At 34.0% G+C, this 21,697-nt stretch overlaps 1 protein-coding gene across 1 annotated transcript in view; it reads left to right on the top strand.

Moving 5' to 3' along the window:
* LOC142334929 (protein monoglycylase TTLL8-like) overlaps nt 1-21,697 on the top strand; it is a 35,382-nt gene continuing 13,685 nt past the window's right edge. Inside the window, exons 1-5 of the mRNA XM_075383258.1 lie at nt 1-36; nt 637-749; nt 4,794-4,960; nt 14,453-14,699; nt 21,436-21,552. Coding sequence (XP_075239373.1) covers nt 1-36; nt 637-749; nt 4,794-4,960; nt 14,453-14,699; nt 21,436-21,552 — 680 coding nt within the window. The remainder of the gene's footprint in view (nt 37-636; nt 750-4,793; nt 4,961-14,452; nt 14,700-21,435; nt 21,553-21,697) is intronic.

The following is a 21,697-nucleotide window of genomic DNA, read 5'->3' as shown; positions in this document are numbered from 1 at the left end:
ATGCTTTGGAGGTGTGATTGGGTCTTGCGGGGCCAGGTGATCAAATGTACTTATCTTATGCGTTAGCTAGCGACACTGTTGTGTGTCCCTCTCGTGTTGCTCTAAATAAATGAATCAGCAATAAATTGTTCCAATATGCCTTTTTGAGCTAATTTTTGACTGATTTGCACGTTGGTTAATTAACAGTCATAATTTTCGATGATTTTTCCCTTATGCTTTTCCAATGATTTTTCCAATATTCAAATTTTTTATCCATTATGAGACTCATTTTAAATTTGTCCGCAAAGTAAATCTTTCCTATTTTTTTAGTTAAGTGTTATTTCTTACTACCTATTTGGTCTTTTTTGTAGTTTTTTTGTACAGCCAATTTTTCGTTTTGAGAAATGGGATAAAATGGTAAAGTCTAATGGCACTGAGTTGCTGAGCAGTTCCTCTTCTCTTCGATACTAGTTTCTTCACAACCTGTATACCCCCACCCCCACCCACCCATCTGCACTACAAACCTTTATAACCGAACGCTCATGTGCAATCGTAAATGCTCAGTTTAAAGGGAACTTTTAGAGGCATAATAACTGGCGTTGCAATATTTTACACGTCGTGTTTTTTTCCTGTGACCAAGTGATAAGTTTTCTGTAGCTGAATGTTGGAAACTTGGATGAGCCGGATCTGGACTATGGTCCAGACAAGTTCCTAGGTGCTACGGAGAGCGAGTGGCATGGATTCACTAACAACTACTACAAACTGGCACAGTTAGTAATTACAATTCTCGACACGACGAAAGAGCCACTAATCGCTTAGCTTACTTATTAAGTATTTTATATTTTTATATGCATGATATTTAGAGTATGCTGTAACGTAAGAAAAATATACAAAAAATTACCATTTCAGTCGCAAACGTTTGCTCAAAAATACTCCTAACAGTTTTGTGGAAGGTTGAGTGTTATAACCTGCTTTCCTAACTATGACACCATTTTTGTGATCATCGGAAACATAAAGGAAAATTTGCAAGAGAAAAATCGGATCTGAAAAACAACCTTGCTGCTTTGTTCTTAAACTGAGAACTAGGGGTGCGAAAAAGTTCCAGAACAAATTTTGCGTACTTTGGAGGCGGACCTAAATGAAAACGCTGGAGCTATTCATTGTTTACGAAAAGTTTTTGACCGGTGTGCTGTAAGTTGTTATCATAGCGACAATTTTTAGACAGATTGAGTATTTTTTTATAAAACCAAGAGGAGTCTGAAGTAGGTCTAAAAGTGTTTTAATTGGTTTTTGCCTACTTTCTACGAAATGTTAGAGAAATTTTTTTTGCCTTATACAAAAATTTCGCCTATAAAAATTAGTTTTGCCTAATCAAATCGAGCCGTCGGCTAATATCCTACGCCGCTCGTATTTAATTAATTTTCTGGGAAATAATTTTCGAGCAGGAGTTGAAACGCGTGAACAATTTAAGAGTGGCTTGAGTGTCAAACAAAATTGGAGCGAGCGATGTTTTCAAGTGCAGCTTTTTAAGCAGTCTTGTTGTTTGGAATGTTATATTCAGCTGAAAATATTGAACAGGCTATTTTAATTCGAAGGACTATATCGATAGTGTTACCAATTTTTTCGTTAGTAATCTAGGTTTCATTCTAAATTAGAGGTTTATCAGCAATTTTGCTGTTTTTAAGGATAGTCATGCATTTTGTGCTCTGTGTTTTTTTTCAATGCAGTCACTGAGAAGGGAATAGAGGCCTATTACCCCACTTTTGTCTGCCTGCTTCATTTTTTGAATTTTTTTAGCAATTGGATGAATTCGTGTGCCTGTTACGGGTTTTTTTTATTATATAAGCGTTTTTGTGATCTTCTTTTGGTTCAAAAATGGAGTCCAATTGTTGTGCAGTTATAAAACATGAGAAATTAATTGAATTTTTCTATCTTTTTAATTCAGTAAGAAAGAAATCAGACTTTTTTTTCATTTTCCATGGTTTTTTTCAAGACTTAGTCTTTTTGTCGCCGAAACAACGTCTCGATTTGTTTCTGGAATACTTCCGGTTATTTTTTATAAAATTACCCAATCTGATCTTTTCCGTTTGTGCCCCACAGTACGTTGCACACTCAGTTACAGAGACCTTACCATTACATGTTAAATCATTATGTAGAAAAATGGCACGTGCGTCGGGGGGAGGGGGTGCAAATAATATGCACTCACTATACTGGGGGCACAAGTGAAAAAGATCCTGTTTATTTTACTTCGAACAAAAATTTTCCTTCTACCTTATTTCTCTCTTTTTTAAAACATTTTACGCAAAATCATTTTAAGTTCTTCAGGCTAGTTTCAGTTTTCAATGACTTTGCTTAAAGTTCTATACTGTAGCAGTTGCTCATCAAAGAGACAGATTGAGTATTTTTTATAAAACAAAGAGGAGTCTGAAGTAGGTCTAAAAATTTTTTAATTGGTTTTTGCCTACCTTCTACGAAATGTTAGAGAAATTTTTTTTGCCATTTACAAAAATTTTGCCTATAAAAATTAGCTTTGCCTAATCAAATCGAGCCGTCGGCTATTATCCTACGCCGCTCGTATTTAGTTATTTTTCTGGGAAATAATTTTCGAGCAGTAGTTGAAACGCGCGAACAATTTTAGAGTGGCTTGAGTGTCAAACAAAATTGGAGAGTGAAGCGAATAGACATTGTTTTTTGTTTTTGCCACTGTGTTTGAGAGAGAGCGAGATATTGATGTTGACAAAATATTATGAAAGCGAGCGAATTTTTTTTGTTCAATTGCAGCTTTTTAAGCAGTCTTGATGTTTGGAATGTTGTATTCAGCTGAAAATATTGAACGGGCTATTTTAATTTGAAGGACTATATCGATAGTGTTACCAATTTTTTCGTTAGTAATCTAGGTTTTATTCTAATTTAGAGGTTTATCAGCAATTTTGATGTTTATAAGGATAGTCATGCAATTTTTGCTCCGTGTTTTTTTTCATTGCAGTCACCCATAAAGCCCAATTTTAAATTCTCGCTAACTGATTTTTGCTACTTTTTTGTCTGAGTAATCTTCTCTAATGCTAATTGTTTTTGACTATACTATGTATCTTCTCATTAAGAGACAAAAAAAATTGTCTTAATAAGAAGTGAAATCAAAAGAATGCTAAATATGAAAATGTGTTAATACATCAGTAAGTTTTAATTAACGAAGTTTGAAGCAGTCATACTAGTCCAGTGGTCTTTTTTAATGCAATTTTTGGCTGGACCAATTTGTCGTTTGACCCTAATAGCTTTTCGTCCTCACAAATGGGATGAACAGGTAAAGCCCGGAGGGCATTAGGTGACTGGGCAGCTTTCTTAGAGCATTACGCTTCTAACAATAGTCTCTAAGTATGGGATTCACCAAAACTGTTTTAAGAAGTTAGTTTCCCTCTCCCCAACACTCTGCCGTCCATCCTACTCAACCTTATGATTTGAACTCCTTCTTGTTCAGCCCTCCTAACCCTCCCCCACATCGCTTGTCCCCCTCCTATTGCTTGACCCCCAAACGTTTCACCCTCCCCCTGCTACTATCTCTAAGTCCAAGCTGGCCACTACCCAAGCCAGGCGCCAACCATTCGCCGTTGCTTTCTGTTCTTCAATCGCAATCGGGTTATAGAAATCGGTCGCAACTATCTTCTGGAATTCTTCCTGTATGTCTTAATTAAAGTATTAAGGAAGTTTAATTTTTACAAGCAAAATTCAAGCTCATGAAATGTCGAAATATTAAAAATTTTGGTAAATTATAAAGACGAAACGCCATACAAAATTTTTTGGTTTGCTTGATGATTGCTAGGACTCCAGGGAAATACAGAGTGAAAATTAGCCGAACAGGAGTCCTAATTTTAAATTAACCAATTAGACTTAAGAGAGCACGAACTTTATTGAGCTTGATCATTTGTCACAATTTGCTCGCTTGTTATGGATTAGTTTCAAGTTCCACATGCTTTGGAGGTGTGATTGGGTCTTGCGGGGCCAGGTGATCAAATGTGCTTATCTTATGCGTTAGCTAGCGACACTGTTGTGTGTCCCTCTCGTGTTGCTCTAAATAAATGAATCAGCAATAAATTGTTCCAATATGCCTTTTTGAGCTAATTTTTGACTGATTTGCACGTTGGTTAATTAACAGTCATAATTTTCGATGATTTTTCCCTTATGCTTTTCCAATGATTTTTCCAATATTCAAATTTTTTATCCATTATGAGACTCATTTTAAATTTGTCCGCAAAGTAAATCTTTCCTATTTTTTTAGTTAAGTGTTATTTCTTACTACCTATTTGGTCTTTTTTGTAGTTTTTTTGTACAGCCAATTTTTCGTCTTGAGAAATGGGATAAAATGGTAAAGTCTAATGGCACTGAGTTGCTGAGCAGTTCCTCTTCTCTTCGATACTAGTTTCTTCACAACCTGTATACCCCCACCCCCACCCACCCATCTGCACTACAAACCTTTATAACCGAACGCTCATGTGCAATCGTAAATGCTCAGTTTAAAGGGAACTTTTAGAGGCATAATAACTGGCGTTGCAATATTTTACACGTCGTGTTTTTTTCCTGTGACCAAGTGATAAGTTTTCTGTAGCTGAATTTTTTACAGACATCATTTTGACATTTTTATGTGTTTTTTAGTTTCTTAAACAGCATCCATAACTATAGCTTCATCGACTCATTTCTGTAGCTGTTCCGCAGCTATAGTAGGTAATCTGGGCTATGTTATTATGTTGATGCTATTTGGTGATGCATTTATAGAAAGGTGATTCAGCTAGTTTCTTTATTCCCTTCTCTATTCATTACAGTGAAGGTGCAGTGTTGGACACAAGTGGAGGGAAAACTCACCCATCTACAACAGCTGCCGCATGTGAAAATATTTTGGCCAGAATGAGATTGGCTCGGCCGATGACAGACGTTGATGGGGTGAAAAACATGTGGATATGCAAACCAGGAGCACTGTCCAGAGGAAGAGGTACCTTATAGAGATTTTTATGTCGTTAGCAGTTCCAACTGGTTATACTGCGAACCTTGACTATAGTGTTAATCATTCGATAAAAACAGGTATGACCACGATAAGAAACAGGGCATAAAGTAATGGCATCCAAATGACCATATTCAGGGTCAATTGCATGTTTTGGCATTTTTGTTCCGACCCTCTTGAGGGGGGAGGAACTATATACTCCTATAGATGTGTTCACACATTTTTCAATGACTTTGATCGTTCAAAACGGGATAAACGTAAAGCCCAGCGGGCATTAAGTTTCATTAGAGGCCCAAAGCAAAGTGGGCTTTAGTTGTCCTTCAAGTGCTAATAGTGGTGCAGCTGCTGGGATGGCCTTAACTTAAGGTTGAAAGGTCATTTTTAGGAGTTTTTGGGCTCAAAAGGTACAATTTTTCATGTTTTTGTAATTTTTTTGGGTTTTTTTTGTTTAATTAGTCTTAGGTTGAAGTTTTAAAAAGTTGAATAAGGTCTTTTGCGTCACAAAATTGCTTGTTATGACCATTTTATGAGCTATAAGTTTTGGTACTACAAACACAAACACGCGAAAGGATACTAATTTTTGCAATTTTTTCAGGTTTTTTGAAAGTTTTTGTCATTTTTTGAGTTTTTTAGCCCTAGGTGCCAAAAAATCTCCTCTAGAGTTTGATAAAGGGTTTGATGATAGATTCCTGCATAATTTCTAGTGTTAATGGAATGGTTTCCAACTTTTTGCCATCATGAATTTTAGCATTTTTTGACAAACCTTGCAATTTTTTCATTTTTTTCGACATTTTTTGTCATTATTCAAGTTGTTTGAGTCCCAGGGGCCAGAAAACCTCATTAGGGGTTAGATAATGAGTTACTGAAAAATTTTTATTTGCCATGGAATAGGTTTCAACTTCTTAATATCACAAATTTTAGCAATTTTTTTGACAAAATTCGCATTTTTTTTCAGGTTTTTGAAAATTTTCGTCAATTTTTTTTTAGTTTTTCAAGCTTCAGGGACCAGGCAGTCTCCTTTAAGTTTTGTTAATAGGGCACTTCATAGTTTCTAGTAACAATGGAAGATTTTTTAACATTTTAATGTCTCGAATTTTAGCATTTTGTGGATAAAATCTGCAATTTTTTAAAGGTTTCCTGAAATTTTTGTCAGTTTTTGATATTCGTCCATTCTCAAGTGCGAGAAAACTTATTCCACGTTCTGATAAAAAGTTACTGCATGGTTTTTAGTTTCAATGGATTTGTTTTCAACAATTTAACCTTTCGAATTTTGGATGTTTTTTTGATAAAATTTGCAATTTCGGGTTTTTTCAAAACATTTTTGTATTATATTTATTTTTTCTTGTCTCAGTAGACAGGTAACTTCATCCAGTGTTTGTCAGTATGTTATTAAATAGTTGCTAGGGGCAATTGAATGGCTTTCAACATTTTAATAGAACGATTTTTTTTTGAAGTTTGAAATTTTTTCTAAAAGTTATTGCCTATCGATCTCTGAGCCAATGAGTTTTTTAAAGCTTGGAATTCGGTTACTGGGTAGCCTCTAGAGACCTAGAGACACAGAAAGGAATCTGAAGATATTTATATCACGATTTTCAGCAAAATTTTCTGATTATTTGCAATTGATTTCTTTTCTTAAATTTTTTGGTCACTTTCGAGTCAATCGATCTTCAAGGGCCAATGAAAATTTTTCAGGTGTTGCAGATATAATACTGGACCGATTTCAGAAAAAAAAATTGAAATTGGACATGTTTTTGAAATAGGTGTTTTTAAAGGGAAAAAATTCTGCCTTAGGTTTAAAAGCTTCGAGTTTTAGCAATGAGTATATTTTTAGTTTTGATTCTTTTATTTTCTCAAATTTTTGAGATGATTTTGTTTGTGTTCTGCTGATCAGTTAGAGTACGTCTGAGTTTTTCATTCAATTCTTTGCATTGTATTTCAGGACTTGTTCTGCTATGTTTTTTTTTTGGTTCCGTGAATTTTCGTCGCTCGATATATTCATCGTAGAGAGTTGAGACTGGTATCATTAGAAAGCTCGTCCAGCGTAGAATATGGAATTAAAAAGATTTTTTTAATTTTTGTTTTCTACAGGGAGTTATCGAGGTTTAAACTTCTGAGAAAAGAAGAGTGAATTCACGTTGTTTTTCTTCACATTATCTTCACCGACAGTACACCCCCAAACAACACTCATACAATCTTTGTAGACTCAGAGGGGGGCTATTTATACTCCAGAGTCCGCTGAGAGTGCACTGTAATTAAAACTTTGCCGTTTTTTACTAACTTTACTCGTTGATTATCAAAAATGCAGAATTTATTTTGAGTTTTCAACTAACAATTTATCTATATCTACAAAATTCTAAAAATCAATTGTTCCTAACGGACAATAAGTATTAGCAGGGATAGTTTTGGGCCATTCTTGTATTGTTACAATGCAAAAAAAATTCGGGTTGTAATCAGTCGGTCTTTTTTTTAAAAAAAAAGACTTTTTTTTAATAATAAAGAACAGAACATATCAAATCAAAGCTCAGGAGTGATAGGTCCAACCAATTCGCTTGCTACGCAGCTCCAAGCTAATGCATTTAGTTTTTTAGTTGAAAGTTTATGGTCGTTTCTTTTTAAAATAATTGACTTTTCAATAAATAATGGCTTAATTAACTTTTCCTCTATTTTTTCTTAATTTGTTCAACTTCCAGCTTAGTGTCAGCAAAGAAAGACTGCTTGTTCTTCCTACTGATTTAACATTTATTCTCAGTTGCAGTTTTAAGCCTGAAGTTATTGTTTTCTGGCTTTGATACTACAAGATTTCAGATTTTTGTTTGTTTTGATATTTGCCAATTTTTCACGTTTTCTAATTTTGTCACATTATCACATTATTGACAGTTCTCATGTCACCTTATTAGCATTCAGAATAAGGCACAATTGAACATAATAAAATCTTGAAAGATATACATTATCGTTTTAACGGCCTCGACGCCTCTTTCTTGAAGAAATCAATTGAATTTTTTAATTTTGTCTCTAACTGTCATTTATACTTTGTCGTTTCGGTCGTATGAAATTTCCTGTATAGTGATAGCTTTCATTGGCTTATCATGGAAGAATAGAAGAACCGATATTCTGATATTAGTGGATAGCTGTTGGCTTTCAAGACTTTGAAAACAATCGTTTTCCAAAATTTAGAAAAAAACTTTTTAACTTCGCAATTTTTTTCTTTTTATGTTTCTTTTTGTTACCTAATCTCGTTAGTTAATTGCAGGTCAAATATGACATTATTGGTGTTAAGGGAATAAAAGGGATTGGTGTCCCAAAATCTTTTTTAAAAGAATTTTATGACCTTACTGGCTTCGACACCGGTTTTTCACAAAAAAAGTGAATTAATTTGACTTTTGTCATATTTGACGTTCTTTTTGTAGATGCAGGAAATATTCTGGATAATTACAGGTCTCCAGGGCTTCCTTTTCACGAATAAACGACCCTATTTAAATAGCTCTTTTTTTAATTAATGCCTTTCATGACATTGAATGTAATTTTGTTTCGAAAAAAAATTAAAAGTATTACATACGTTAGCACTTCGCTTTTTTGTCTGCTTGTTACCTAGTCTTACTAATGAATGGCCACGTACTACACTATAGCTGTTTGAAGAAAGCGCAATCAAATATATTTTGAGTGCCGAAATTTGGCTTGACGGTTTTGACAGCGTTTTCTGGCAAGTTTCAATTGAAATTTTGTTTGTTCTTTGTTGTTCTTTTTAGCCGCTTTAAAAAATGAATAAGGACAGGTCCTAATGCCCTTCTATAGAAGCAGTGGTAATCGCAAATTTGTGGTAATATTAATTGATTCTTAATGGTATTTATTACTTTGAAGTTAACTGTTTCAAAAAAGTAAGTTAATTTTTTTACTTTACTGTTTGTTCTTTTTTGTATAATTGTTACCAAACCTTTTTATGGACTGGTCGCATATGTTTTCTGGTGATTTATAAGTTATTTTTGTTTAGTTTTCGGTTTATCTGACGGTATGTTGACTGTTATTAAATTTAGTTTTTAAGAGGGACAAATTTTTTGATGTAATTAATGTTTGTTGTTGTTGTTGTTTGATTTTGCTGTTCGTCTTGACTCGCTTTCTTAATATTGACATATTACAGCAATCTAATGCGTCAATTTTTACTCCACTGAGTTATTTGCTTTGGAGGCTATCTTATCGTTCATACAGAATTTTTTGAAAAAGACTTGGGCTTTTTTGGGATTCGCAAAAAATAATTTTTGGGTTTTTCTATCTGTTCCTCATTTGGTAGACAATTATGCCAAAATTGTGGATGGGCGGGGTCGGAACCTTATGTGCCATCGCACCTTACCGAGCCGCCTTGTTTGGAATATATTATTATATGGGACAAATTTATGGGGCAGATTGTACTATAAGAAGCAACTTCGTGAGAAACTACAGCAACGGCAATAACTTATAGATCTCACAAATTACCGCTTGAGCGGCTTGCCCTTTTTACAGTCTCCAATTTAAAGTTAATTTTTTCATCATTCCTTTCTACCCCCTTTTACACTTTACTTCCTCATTTAATAAGTCCTGACAACAAGCTTAACTTAAATAAATGAATTCAGCTCCCCTAAATAACAAATGATTATGGTTAGGTTCCAGGCAATTATCACTCATTTTGTATTTATTAATTGCTCTCAAACGAAGTTTGTAGCAATTATATTAGTTCTGTCGGTCTTTCTTTATGCGATTTTTCGCTTGACCGATTTTTCGTCTGACGCTTTCGACTTTTCGTCCTCAAAAACGGGATAAACAGGTAGCGCCCAGCGGACATTAAGTGCTTTTAGAGCCTTTCAGCTCTGTTTCAGCTCAAACTGTTTTGAAGACTTATACTTATGTTGTGAATGTTGTCCACCCTCCGTTTCTAGCTAGTCTAAGGGCCAGAAAACATCCTAAGGGGTTTGATAATAAGCTACTGACAAATTTTTATTGTCCATGGAATAGGTTTTTTAGGTTTTCTTAGCCTCAACAGCAAGAAAACTCCTCTAGGGTTTGAAAATAGGTTATTGTATAATTTCTACATGTAATGGAATGTCTTGCATTATTTTAATTAACATCACGATTTTTAGCCTTCTTTGTCAATTTTTGCCATTTTTTCAATTTTTTGACATTTATACTTATTATGCAGGCTTTTTGAGCCTCAATGGTAGAAAAAGCTCCGTTAGGGTTTGATGAAAAGTTTCTGGAAAAATTTTGTTGGTCATGGATTAATTTTCAACTTTTTAATATCACAAGTTTTAGCATTGTTTAAATAAAACATGCAATTTTTTGTTTTTGAATTTTTTTGTTTTTTTTTTAGATTTCTTTAGCCTCAAGAGCAACGGAAATTCCTCTAGATTTTGAGAATATGTTACTGCATAAATTATAAATGTAATGGAATGTTTTTCAAGATTTTAATATCCCGAATTTAAGAATTTTTAAAAATTATTTGCATTTTTTATCATTTTTTGGAAATTTTTTTGGTACCAGGGGCCCTGGGACCTCCTCCAAGGTTTGATAAAAAGCGGTTGCTTAGTTTTTAGAGTTAATGGGGTGGTGATCAATGCTTTTATGACTCCAGTTTTAGTAACTTTTGGATAAAATTTTGGATAAAGAGTTTGATAAAAATTGGGATGAAAAATTGAATAAAAATTTTGGATTTCTTCGAATTTCTTTGGGAAATTTTCATATTGTTCCAAGTGTATAGATCTATACGAGTCAGTGAAACTATCTCAGGCTTTAAACAGGGATAATGAATAGTTTCTTGAGACAATGAAATGAATGATTCTTAAGGTTTTAATATTTTGAATTTTAGCATGATTTTGTTAAATTTTGCAATTGTTTCCAAAATTTTCTCAGTTCTTTCGTCCTTTGCAGAGTTTATCGACCAATACTGGCCAACGAAAATTTGTAAGTTTTCAAGATGTGTTACTTGACAGAACTTTTGAGACAAAAAAAGTGGTTCTGAACTTACTTTATTGAGAATTTGAAAACTTTTTTAAATTTTGCCTTTTGCATTTTTTTCTATATGATTTGTTTACAACGCTAGAAAACTAGAAGCTGCAGAGTTGGAAGCTGTCTTGGAAAAACTCTTTCTCACTGTTATACTATCTTATACTATCTCTCTTTCTCTTTCTGTCCGTTAGGTTTCCTTTCCTTCTCTTTCTTGTGTACGCTTTATCTCTCTCTCTCACACACTCTCTCTCTCTCTCTTTTGATGCGGCACTTCAGCAGCTGTTATGTGGCGTAGTGTCATCAAATGTAATCCTCTTTAACGGTGAATTATAGTTGAAATGTTTTCATCATTAATGACTTAGCAAGTACTCTAAAAAAACATTGGTAATTGCTCTCAAAAGCAGTTTGTAGCAAATATATTGATCTTGTTTGTCTCTTTTATGCAATTTGGCGCTTGATCGATTTTTGGTCTAACCCATTTGACTTTTAGTCTTCAGAAACGGTATAAAGAGGTAGTGCCCAGTTTGCATTGAATTCTCTTAGGGCCATTCAACCCACTAGTCTTCAATTGCAGACAGAGACTGTTTTGGAGACTTGACAGAGACTGTTTTGGAGACTTATAGTTATGATGTGAAAGGGCGGTTCTTAGAAATTGATCCCACACCCCACCCACCCAGCCACCGCCCCACATCTGTCCACCCAATCCATGTTTGCACCCCCGCTGCAGTGCACCCCTGCTGCGCTCACCTTACGCCCCTTTCAAATACTTTAAAGCTAGCCTCACTAAACCGTGGCTAGCTACTCGAAGCCAACCACTCGCCGGTCGTTTGAGGGCAATTCGCTCGACTTTAGTCGGTTATGTTTACTGATTTCTTTAAAAATTACTTTACTCTGTTTACTTTTCTTTCTTCTTTTTATATTTGTTATAGCTGCAAAGCTTTAAGCTGAGCAGGGCCATATAGCGGTGTTCTTAGTTATTCTTCGACTCGAAGAAGAGCATTGGTTTTAAGGATTCTTTTATTGGAAGTTCTATTTGTTCAAACGACGTTTTGACCTAGAAGCGAAAATGGGTAAAAATATTGTCTAAACTATTTTTTTGAGCCAGAGAACTATTTGATTATGCACGCTGTAGAGTGAATAGCTTTTGGACTTTGAAAATAAATTTTTATCGATTCTGCTTGATTATGAAGAAATCTAAAATTGAGACCGCAATGTTTTTGCGCGCCAAAAATTGCATTTCAATCGCCACAATGGCTCAAATTTTTTTAGTTGTTAGTGAGTTTTTGGCATTTTTCCATTAATTTCGGTAGTTTTTTTTAGCTTTGAGCGAACCTTTGTGAGAGCTCAGTAAATACGGCAACGTCCTTTTGATAATTTATTAATTGAATGCCTCTTTTTGCTGTGAAATTTCCTTGTTTTTGTTTAATCTCAAACGAATTTCGTATCAATTATTGTACACGTGTTGATCTATTTTCTGCAAATTTTTCATTTTTTTCTTGCGCTTTTATACAACCATTCTTTGACTTCTCAAGTGACATTTTCACAATTTCGTTCTGCGTTTATGAGTGATCACTATTGCTCTCAATCCGAAGTGAACCTTGTTGCTAAAATAAAATCGATTGCAGCTTATCAACACTAAGGACCTGATATCCGAGTGGGCAGTGCTTCTGGTGAGGGATCGGGAGGTCCATGGTTCAAATCCCGGCGTGATCAACTATTTGTGAACTGAAAAAAATTATATAGGCTACAGCCCGTTGATTAAACTCCGTTGACTGACGTTTGAGAGCAATTCTTCTGACAATAGTCGTTTTATGTTTATAAATTTGTACACAAACTAATAACATTTTGGCTGTTTTTGTCCAAGTTTTTTTTATTTTTTTTTCTAGTACTTTACCAGTAAAACTCTTTAGAAAGCTGTTTTGTAGCTCGTGAGGGATTTTAGCTTAGCTTTATTAGTTAGTTCTATATAATTTGAGTTCTTACTTGGTAATGAGCATTTGAAATTGAGTCAAAAAATTTGACCAATTTATCGGCTTTTTTCTTTTAATGTTTGTTTTTCAAAACTGAACTGTTTTCACTTCATAATGAGACATGACAATTTGTATGCCATTTTTTGCCTCGGTTGCTTAAAATAAAAAAATCCGTGTTTTTCTGCTTCAGTTGTTTTTGATTTGATAATGATTTAGAGTTTCCGATTTGATTTTTAAATTTATACTTTAAAAATTACGAATTCGTTTTCTTATCTTTTTGACAGTCTCTGTCTTCTACAAACTGCTCATTGGGATTTCAAACTACTACTGCAAAAATTTTATTGAGTTTTTAAATGATTACCGTTTTTGGTAAAAAATGTTGTTTTTACAGAGAAGAGTTACAGAGGTCGATAATTTTTGTAACAATTTTATCTAGCAATGTTTGATTTTTTCTCTGAAGATAGAAAATTTTCACATTCTAACATAGCTTGCATGCACATTGCTGCTTGAGCAGTTTTTTGTTTCCAATTCCGTAAAGCTGTTTTCGTAGTAATTTTTTCTTGTATTATAAGCAGGAATAATTTGCGTTTTCCATTTTTAAATCAGTTGGTTTTTTGGAATATTTTTCAAAAAATGATTTTATTTTAGTTTTTTGCGGTTCCATTTGTTAGTACCAGTTAATTTAAAAGTTATTTTTTTCAGAGAGGACTCTTCGTGTTGTTTGTGGAATTCTTCTGTGGCGATGTTTTTTGCTTCGTCCTCTTCCGCTCTTTTTTCGTCTTTTATATTTGTTCACACCGCAAAGCTGAAAACGTCAAATTTTCTGACGTAATTCTTCCTCTCTCTAACTTCATTTTTGCCCGTGATGTCATTTCTCTCTCTCTCTCTCTCTCTCTCTCTCTCTGATAGAAATTTTTCAGTTAGTTACGTGATTTTGATCATACTTGACTTACCTCACTCAATAAAATGACTTGAGTTTTAAAACTTAAGTTCATTTTGAATTAGTTTAAACTCAAGGGATCTCATATGTGCAGTTAAGGCCTCTAATAAAAAAATATCCCGGAGTGATCTTTAACAAGCGTTTCCATATTGTCATTGAAAGTGTGTCAGTGAAATGAACTTATATTTCTGTTTCTGTCTCTATCTATATTATATGGCACGCAAGTCTAGTTCGCAGTTTTTCCGACAATCTGCCGCCTATGTTTCTCTTTTTTGCTGTTCTCAATACTGAAATAATGCGGCGAACATTTTTGAATTGATCTGTTTGAACGAAGCGTCCTTGATAATTGTCTTTAAACTTTTTCAAGGCGTCACTTGACAAGGCTTTTCAAAGCCCATTGATAAGCTGTCAGTTCGAGTGTTATGTTTGTATTTATTCCAAAATATGTCCTTAGATTCTGAAAATCAATTCACTATTATTGTAAAGCACTGTAAAATGTAAATATAAATCTGGTCGGACATTTGTATTCCTTCAAAATTCGGAAAAACTTTTTTCCTTTTGATGTAACTCGCATTGTACTAATTGATATCTTGCTCATAGGAATCACTTGCCAGACGCAACTGCCTCAGATTCTATCAATGGTGTCTTCCACCCCAAACCCAGCACAGAAAGAGGGTAAAATTGTAGTTCAGAAGTACATAGAGAGGTGTCTGCTCATATATGACACCAAGTTCGACATCAGACAGTGGTTCCTCGTCACTGACTGGAACCCTCTCACCGTGTGGTACTACAAAGATTGCTACATACGGCTCTGCTCACAGCTCTACTCCCTAGAAAGGCTAGACAAGTAAGAACTATAATCAGTTTTTACAGAAGTAGATTGGGAAATTGACTCTTGGCATAGGATTGGGAAATATGGGAATTACAAACTCGGTTCAGCTTATTTTTATCTGATTCTATTTTGAGTTTTTAGTAATTTTTTTGAGTAAAACAGATAGACATGGCCCTAAGTAATGCTCGTTTGTTTTATTTGATTTTGTTGTTGGTCTTAATCGCTTTTTAATCGCTTTCGTGGCAGGCATCATTTTTGGCTTTTAAAGAGTTATTGTTTTTTTGTATAGGGGTTAGCAATTTTTAACTTTTGAAAATGAAGCAATTTGGGGAAGTTGAAGCAATTTTTAAAATTTGAAAATTTTCTATTTTAAAAGTTTTCTATTTCTTCTTCATTTAGTGGACAATTCAGTCAAAATCTTAGCCGAGCGGAGTCAAAACTTTATCTGCGAAAGCAAATTACATAGCTGACCTGCTTCATTTAATTTAGAAATGTATATACATTTCAAATGTGTTTAAACATAACCGACTTACGTCAAACGAATTGCCATCAAACGACCTGCTAGCTTCGTCAGTAGCTAGCCACGGTATAGTGAGGCTAGCTCCAGCTCACTTGAAGGGGCTTGGAGCACAGCGGGGGATGGTGGATTCGCCGGGGGGGGGGGGGGTAGATGAGGCATCGTCGGGAGGGAGTCTGTGGCTGCACGGGGCCCTTACAGCCTGAACGATCCGCAGGAATGGGGATTGGGGGGTTGTGTGTGGGGGGGGGTTAGGGGGGGTCAACCTTTGAAACTGCCCTTCACACCATAAGTATAAGTTTCCAAAATAGTTTCTGTGAATCGCATACTTGGAGACTAGTGAGCTGAAAAGCTCTAAGAGCACTTAATGCCCGCTGGGCGCTACCTGTTTATCCCGTTTTTGAGGACGAAAAGTCAAATGGATGAGATGAAAAATCAGTCAAGCAAAAAATCGAATTAAAATAAACCGACATGACTTTTATAATTGCTACAAACTTCGCTTGAGAGCAATTAAAAAGTAAGAAGATAGAAATTTTGAGAAATTTTTAAAAATTCATTTTATCTTTGAGAAATAATAAATGGAAATCATTTTTCAAAGACTCAGTTTATTTTTCAAGATCAGTGTATAATGATTACTCTTTGTTAAGTCACCGCAAAAAATGATTCAAAATTTAGGGTAGCATTAATTAATGCTACCCTAAATTTTGAATCATTTTTTGCGGAGACATAACAGAGAGTAATCATTATACACTGATCTTGAAAAATAACCTGAGTCTTTGAAAAATGATTTTCATTTATTATTTCTCAAAGATAAAATGAATTTTTAAAAATGTCCCGAAATTTCCATCTTCTTACTTTTTAATTGCTCTCAAGCGAAGTTTGTAGCAATTATAAAAGTCATGTCGGTTTATTTTAATTCGATTTTTTGCTTGACTGATTTTTCATCTCATCCATTTGACTTTTCGTCCTCAAAAACGGGATAAACAGGTAGCGCCCAGCGGGCATTAAGTGCTCTTAGAGCTTTTCAGCTCACTAGTCTCCAAGTATGCGATCCACAGAAACTATTTTGGAAACTTATACTTATGGTGTGAAGGGCAGTTTCAAAGGTTGACCACCCTAACCCCCTCCCCCCCCCCCACACACACACACACACACAACCCCACAACCCCCCAATCCCCATTCCTGCGGATCGTTCAGGCTGTAAGGGCCCCGTGCAGCCACAGACTCCCTCCCGACGATGCATCATCTACCCCCCCCCCGGCGAATCCACCATCCCCCGCTGTGCTCCAGGCCCCTTCAAGTGAGCTGGAGCTAGCCTCACTATACCGTGGCTAGCTACTGACGAAGCCAGCAGGTCGTTTGATGGCAATTCGTTTGACGTAAGTCGGTTATGTTTAAACACATTTGAAATGTATATACCTTTCTAAATTAAATGAAGCAGGTCAGCTATGTAATTTGCTTTCGCAGATAAAGTTTTGACTCCGCTCGGCTAAGATTTTGACTAAATTGTCCACTAAATGAAGAAGAAATAGAAAACTTTTAAAAATGAAAATTTTAAAAATTGCTTCAACTTCCCCAAATTGCTTCATTCTCAAAAGTTAAAAATTGCTAACCCCTATACAAAAAAAACAATAACTCTTTAAAAGCCAAAAATGATGCCTGCCACGAAAGCGATTAAAAAGCGATTAAGACCAACAACAAAATCAAATAAAACAAGCGAGCATTACTTAGGGCCATGTCTATCTGTTTTACTCAAAAAATTACTAAAAACTCAAAATAGAATCAGATAAAAATAAGCTGCACCGAGTTTGTAATTCACTATAAACGACTTAAGACTTAATCAGAAAATCAGAAAATATTCATTAAATAATTTCAACGTCATACGACTACATAAAGAATTATTTTTTTTAAAATTAAAAAGTCAAACCAATTTTGTAAGGAACTGATGCGAAGCCTATAAAATCAAAATCTATTTGCCGAAAAAGGAATATAAATAATTGTGCTTTATTTTATAAAGAGTGAAAAAAGAGTTTTTTTAAATTGGTTTGAAAATAATGCAAAATGACAAAAATACAGACCCAAAGTACAATCGAAATCATTTTCGATTGCAAAAAAAGATGAGAGAAAAACTGGCCTTGCTATCGCTGCGTGGTGGTTAAAAAGGTTTACAAAAAGGTCATGTGTTCTAAAAAAAATGGCGTGATAACTCTTCGCAAACGAAAATCTTAACATAACAAAAACAAACTAAACATTTTTAAAAATCAGTATCGGTTTAAATTAGCGAAAAACCCCAAAAATTTTATTCCCAGAAAGAGTCTTTTGGAACCGGAAGTAAAATTAGCGCATATCTCAAAAAACGAAATATTTTCCTTGCAATGTTTTTGTCAGTCACAACACTTATTTCTAATACGATTTTCATAGGCTAAGACAGTGTGAAAAGCATTCCAACAAATTCATTCTGACTTTGTAATGATTTCGTTGTAGTTAAGTTTCTTAATTTGTAGCGGAAAATGAACTTTAAAAAACATATCGACTGAAAAGTTTTCTTTGCAGTTAGCTTCACTAAACCGTGGCTAGTTACGAAGCCAGCCGGTTGTTTCAGGGCATTTCGCCCGACGTTAGTTGGTTATGTTTAAACACATTTGAAATGTATGCATATTTTTTTATTTTATATGAAGCAAGGAGGCTGGGTAATTTGCACTCGCAGATACTGTTTTGACGCCGTTTGGCCACGATTTCGACTGAATTGTCCACTAAATGAAGAAGAAATAGAAAACTTTTAAATTAGAAAATTTTCGAATTTTAAAAATTGCTTCAAGTTCTAACCCCTATACAAAAGAAACAATAACTCATTAGAAGTCAAATGATGCCTGCCATGGGGGCAATTAAGAAGCGATTAAGACAAACAGAAATCTCAAATAAAACTAAGGAGCGTTATTAAAGACCAAAACTTTTTTTGATTCCCATATCTCCGAAGTTAACTGAAGTTGGTGCCGATGGTAGTTTTAAACAAAAATTTTTATTAGAATACTATTTCGTTTATTTTAAGTTGGTTCAATTTCTCTCCTTAAAAAAATTTATTCTCGGAGAAAAAATAGATTTTGAAGAAAAATTGAGCTATAGAAGTTTCAACTCATCGATTTTTTTAAACCTTTTTAAGCCTGCCTAGCAGGTGACCAGAAACAAATTAAAACAATCAAAAGCGAACTTCAGAATCTCCAAAAGCAGCCTCAAAAATATTGAAAGAGTCTCTATTGACACAAACAAAAATCAGAAAGTTATAACAATGGTGAGCATTTTGGGCAAGTTTCAAAGCAATTTTTTTGACGTAAATTTTTTTATGTTTTCATATTCACGAAAAATTGAGTTACGGGTAAATTTTTGTATTGTTGTTCCAACCCACCTTTATTAGTGAATACTATCATAAGAGAACCCGTCCAGCGTTGAATGTAAAACCAAAAAGCTTTTTTATATTCGCTTTTTCAACAGAGTTATAGAGGTTTAAAATATAGTGAACAATTGACCAAGTTCAATTACTTTTTTCATATTTTCCGTATCTTTGCTCATTTTTGTCTTTTTTGGTAAAAGTAGGTTAAAAATGGTTTAAAAAGTGTTAATGGTTTGAATATTGGAAACAAAATAAAGTTGCTGAACAATTTGATTCAAACATTTTCCTAACAATTAGGCTGAATTTTTGAAAAATCAAGCTTGTCTCAAAAATGCACTATCGTAGGTCGCTTGTTGTTTTTTAATTTGTTTCGCTTGTTCTGTTTCTTTTAAGAAAATTTCCGAAAAGCTGTTACAACTGATTGATTTCATTTTACTGTTCAATTATTTACAAGACCTCAAGACCTTTTTATGTGCAAATGAGGCCCAATAAATATAAATCATTTATCTTCAAGTTGAAACTCAAAGTTTCTATTTCTTTCTTCAACACTTTGTTTGCGCAAAATTGTTTTCTTTAGAAACTTGTCCGTATTTTGAATTTTGTTCACTTTTCTTCAGTGTCTTGTCAAATTTGGAGATTAGTGACAATAAACATATCCCAACAGTGGTGTTGAACGAAAATGCAACTGAACTTCTCTTGGGCTTTTGTTGAATAGGTTATGGTTTTAAAGCTTTCGACTTCGTTTACTCGAAAAATTTTAATCAATTTTTGATTTCTGCCTGTTTTCATCGTTTTATTTTTGTAGTCTTAATATATATTCGGGAATACGTTTTAACATAGGTCAACCAATGGCCAGTTGGATCTTTTTTGATGAGTTGAATTTTTAGATACCGCTTTCATGCTTACGAAATGGTTTTCTGGCTTTGGTTCTACGAGTTTTCATTAAATTTTTTGTGCTTCGAAAAATTTTTGCCATGTATGAATTCAATTTTTGACGTTTTGTCAAATGAGCAATCTGTCCCACTGGCTTTGAATGCTGGTCCATTTATTCATATGTAAGTTTATTTCAGTTAATAGCTTAGGACTTTAATGGCTTGGAAACTGATTCTTTGCGAAATTTCCTTGAAGCTTCCATTGTTTTCAGTAATTGTTGCTTTTTTTAGGCGTAAGACATATGCTCGTTAATGAGAAGTCTCAATGACTTCTCTTGGACTTATAAATGAAAATAATTTATGATTTCAGTTGATAGCTAATGGTTTTTATTATTTTAAAAAAATCGTTTTATTTTTCAAAAATATATAAACGTATTTTTAAGCTTTTCCGTTTGTGTTCTTTTTGTCTTTATGTTACTTAGTATAATTAAGGTTATGTCCTATATATTTTTAGTGAATTACAACTTACTTTGTTAAATTTTGATTTTATGTGATGCTACTAATTTGACATTGTTAAGCGTTTTTAAAAAATTTACATTGAGCTTTTGTCGTTGTTAATGTTTGCTTTTGTTATTTTATTGCTTGTTTGTCTTGCCTCTTAATCTTATTAATGACATGTCACATTTGTTCTCTACACTGGCATTGTTTTATTCGTTTATTGGTTTGAGTTTAAAACAATTTTCTTTTAATTCATTCAAAAGTTTTTTTAAGTTTTCTATTTCTTCATCTTTTGGAAGACAATTTAATCAAAAATTTGGATCAACGCTGTCGGAATATTATATGCCAACGCACATTACTGAGACTCCTTGTTGAGATTTTAAGAATATTTTCAGCTGAAATGAGTAAGTTATAGTGAGATGTGTAAAAATTTTTCTGTATCTAATAGAATGAAATAGTTCAAATGGTCCAACGGATTGTCTACTGTTCTACAATTGTTGAGTGAATTTGTTTCATTCAGCTTAACTTTTATCTGTTGCCAAAAACAAAAAAATTTTCCTTAAACATTGAATGGGAACGTAATTTTAGGAAAAACTTCTTTCTTACTTCATCGAAATATCAGAACATTTATTTATTTTTTAGCTGGTATTCTATAATATCTTCGGAAATTAGTTTTACGTTTTCTAATTGCTTAATAGAAACCAAACTGTTATTGTTATAGTGTTTTTGGATGCAAACATTTTCAAAGCCGAATTTCTGGTCGAAAATTTTGTGAAAACTTCCTTTTCTCATATGGGCTTCCCAATTTCAGCGAAGCAGTCAAACTTTATTATTGATATAGACGTCCATCCATTGATCGCAACATTATATGTAAGTACCCTTATTCATTATTCCATGTAATTTTGGATTTAGCTTAAGATTTTGCTGAAAAGGTAATAAAATAGACTACAGAAACTTGTTGAATCGCAACTTGCCTTTGTTGATTGAAATGGATTGTAGATGACATTTATGAGGGATTTTCCAGCTATCAGTTTAGTATCTCGGGCTGAGATATTCGATGTCAACTTGCAGCCAAAGTGAGTTTTTGAAATATCACTTTGTGGTTTGCTCCCCAAATTAAACTAAATGAGCTTTAATGATATAAAATTAAAGCTCAAACGCTTCAAAAAATTTGTGAATTTCTATTATGAAAAATATCTAATAACTGAGGGTCGTAGACGGCCAGATTTTCTCGATTTAATTCATTTAGGATCTCAGTTTAAGTGAACTCAAATTTATTGCAGAATCCTTCCATATATGGCCAAGTTAAGGTCGTTCAACGTATGGAAATACCTATTCAGACAGTTTTTGGTCATGAAAATACCCAGACAAATCGATACAGCCAATGATCCAGGTTTTGGCTCGTTTAAAATTTTGAATTTAGTTCATTAATGTCAGGAATAGACTAAAAAAGGACCAAAAGCTTTTTCCTTACAGGGGCACACACCTCTCCAACAACTCGATCCAAGCGTACTTCCAGAATGACAAGAACAGGTCACATAAGCTGCCAGAGGAGAACATGATGACGTCAGACCAGTTCGACAAATACCTTCGGTCAGTATCTGCCAGTTCATATAAAGTTATTGAATTTATCGTTTTCGACTTCATTAGCGCTTGGAGAAGTTGACAGTTTGTCATATTATGTTAGTTGTAAGGGAAATTGAGTGATTACTGTCTATAAATAATTAATTATGTCAAT

This window comes from Convolutriloba macropyga, chromosome 2, assembly GCF_964194025.1.
Source record: "Convolutriloba macropyga chromosome 2, txConMacr16.3, whole genome shotgun sequence".
Classification (NCBI taxonomy): Eukaryota; Metazoa; Xenacoelomorpha; order Acoela; family Convolutidae; genus Convolutriloba; species Convolutriloba macropyga.
The sequence above is the reverse complement of the archived record's forward strand: the minus strand, read 5'-3'. Positions and strand labels throughout refer to the sequence as shown.